Here is a 2,775-nt window from a genome sequence, read left to right as displayed (position 1 = left end):
TGTCCCCTGTCCAGGGTGTCCTCTGACCAGGATGTCCCCTGACCAGGGTGTCCTCTGACCAGGGTGTCCCCTGACCAGGATGTCCCCTGACCAGGGTGTCCCCTGACCATGGTGTCTTCTGTAGACCAAGGTATACTAGAGTCAGATCTGAGTCCAACTGTCTCCTCCCCCCGGCCGCTGAGACACATTTTACTATTCAAACGGAGCCGTCCCTTTAGGACGTCCATCTCTGTCCTCCACGCTTAGAAGACCAGATTAGAGTAAAACATGCAAATGTCTGTTTATCTCCCGGCTCAGCAGACAATTACCTTTGTGAGACAGTTTGGTCACTAGAGACGGCTGCCAACACAATGTGAGGACATCGAGAGGACGAACCAGGACAAAGCCTGTCTAGAAACCAGCATGGAGATCCGGCTCTACCTCTGGCTCTTCTGCCTGTAAGTCTTCATCTTCGTTTTACCTTCCAGGTGCAGCAGGTCTCAGCAGCTACGGGGGAATTTTACTGCCAAAAGTCATGAGCTTACATTTTGAATTTGAAAGCAGTATTTTATGTCCCTAGCACAGTTGCTAGGTGACAATTGTCCTAGATTTGAGAGATAGTGAAAAGAATTGAAAACCAACGAAGAGGTTTGTGAAAGTTTGTGCATGAGGAGAAACGTCTGCAAGAAACAAAGCTGAGTGTGAAAACTAAGATTTGACGGAAAGCAGAGGATCTTTGAATGGGAACTCAGCAGCTACAGCGGACATTTACTGCCAAAAGTCAAGAGTTTATATTAGAGGTGTGCCGATCGATCAGCCACCAATCAAAATTGGCCGATTCACGGTGATTGCCGATCACGGCCTCTTGTTGCCGATCACCTGTGTCTCACTTCACTGCCCGCAGCTCTTCCTTCACATTATGCAGCAGATCCTAAGCTAGCAGCTACAAACACTCACCCGGATTAGCATGACGGTCAGAAAACTGAAAAACAATGTCAGTCTTCCAGCTGGAGGTGTAAGACGCTGGTTCTGCTCTCGTTGAGCCGCTGCTACGCTACAGGCGGTAATGTTTCACAGCCGGAGTGCCGCTTTGCTCCCCCTGGTGGCGACTCTCACACCGAACATGTTTAAAGCTGCAGCAAGTTAAACAGACAAAATATTTTGTATATGTATTAAAACTTTCACTAACATAAGACGGATAATCTCTGAAAAAATAATCGATCTCTTCTGCCTCCTCCTGGGTTCTGCAGAACTACTCAGCTCGGTCAGAACCAACCAATCAGAACCAGAACAGCCATGTTCTCAGAAAGTTTTGATTTAGTAACTTAGGATTGTTTATTTTGATGTTTGACATTGAATGAATGTTTCCTTTTCTACATGACATTATTTGATGTAAGCAGTGTTATGAGATTCATTTGATTTCTGTGTAATTCGGCTGTTGAGAGCCTTTCTGTTAAATATCGTTTTACTGACTGCAGGTTTTTCAGTTGTCCTTTTGACTGAGGAGCTTCTGTTTTGTGCCTGCAAGTATTTTGCATGTTTTATGTCTAAACTGTGTGAATTTATTGCCAGATCATTTTTCCACTGTGGAAGATCACATAGTAGCATTTACACCTAACGGCCAGATAGGTGATCGGTATCGGCAGCAGGAAACCTGATCGGTGCATCATAGTTCATATGTTCAGTTTGAGTGTAGGATTTTATATCTCTGCACTCAAAATTTCTCTCTTTCAAATATTCTCTGTTCTCCTTCAGATCTTAGTTCTGACTAAATTCAGATGTGGGTGCAGTCCTGCTCTCACATGGAAAATGTAAGCTGTTGACTTGTGGCAGTAACCACCTTCCGACCGTTCCCTCCTCCAGATTGCCCTCCTGTGTTTGCACATCGGTGGGTTTCAACGACAAGTCGGAGTTGGACTCTGGTCTCCTCAACAGGAAGTGGATGGCGTCCATCCCTGATGCGACTCTGGTCTCCGCCATCGCGGTTCCTGGAACCCATGAGAGCCTGACGCTGAGCGGAGGGCCGCTGGCTGTGACTCAGGTATGGACTCTGGAAAAGCAGCTGAACGTCGGGATCCGCTATCTGGACATCCACGCTGGGATCTGGTTTCCCACCAACAAGGAGGTCGGCATCCGAGACGCCAACTGGCTCTTCACCCAGGGCGTCACCTTTACCGCGGTGGTAGAGAAGGTTCTGGCGTTCCTGGACGAGAACGGGGGCGAGGCGGTGCTGATGAAGGTGACGCTACACGGCCTATACCAAGACCGAGCGGCGAGGATGGTGGAGCAGCAGCTGCAGAGGTTTGAGGGCAGAATCTGGAGGAAGGTGTCGGTACCAGAACTGGGCCAGGTCCGAGGGAAGATTGTCTTTCTGCAGAACAGGAAGTTCCCCTTGGGAACGGAGAACCACCGTTCCTACCTCTTTGAGTCCAAGCAGCTGAAACACGTAGAGGAGAAACTGAGACACATCCGGTGGCATCTCTGCGGCCATTACATCCTGCTGACCCAAACGGCCGGCGCCGCGCTGCAGAGGCCCAAGGCGCTGGCCCGATCCGTCAACCGCCAGCTCAGCGACCTGGTCCTCCGCCGTAGGGGCGGCGCCGGCGCCGGCTGCCTGGGCGTCATCAGCATGGACTTCCCCAGCGCCGAGCTGATCCGCAACATCATCCAGCTGGGAACCTGCGACTGCGGGCCGAACGCGGGCCGGAAGGGAGGTCCGGAGGGACCGGGACCAGCAGAACGAACAGAACCAGGAGAACCTGGAGAACCAACAGAACCTGGAGAACCAACAGAACC

The 2,775-nt window shown here is 50.5% G+C and overlaps 1 protein-coding gene across 1 annotated transcript in view; it reads left to right on the top strand.

The window, feature by feature from the left end:
• The first annotated feature begins 179 nt into the window (after nt 1-179).
• The window catches only part of LOC103473094 (1-phosphatidylinositol phosphodiesterase-like), a 7,898-nt gene continuing 5,302 nt past the window's right edge, over nt 180-2,775 (top strand). Inside the window, exons 1-2 of the mRNA XM_017307611.1 lie at nt 180-437; nt 1,843-2,693. Of these exons, the coding sequence (XP_017163100.1) occupies nt 403-437; nt 1,843-2,693 (886 nt within the window). The 5' untranslated portion in view covers nt 180-402. The remainder of the gene's footprint in view (nt 438-1,842; nt 2,694-2,775) is intronic.

This window comes from Poecilia reticulata, linkage group LG11, assembly GCF_000633615.1.
Source record: "Poecilia reticulata strain Guanapo linkage group LG11, Guppy_female_1.0+MT, whole genome shotgun sequence".
NCBI classification, from domain to species: Eukaryota; Metazoa; Chordata; class Actinopteri; order Cyprinodontiformes; family Poeciliidae; genus Poecilia; species Poecilia reticulata.
This window is presented reverse-complemented; position numbering and strand designations above follow the sequence as displayed.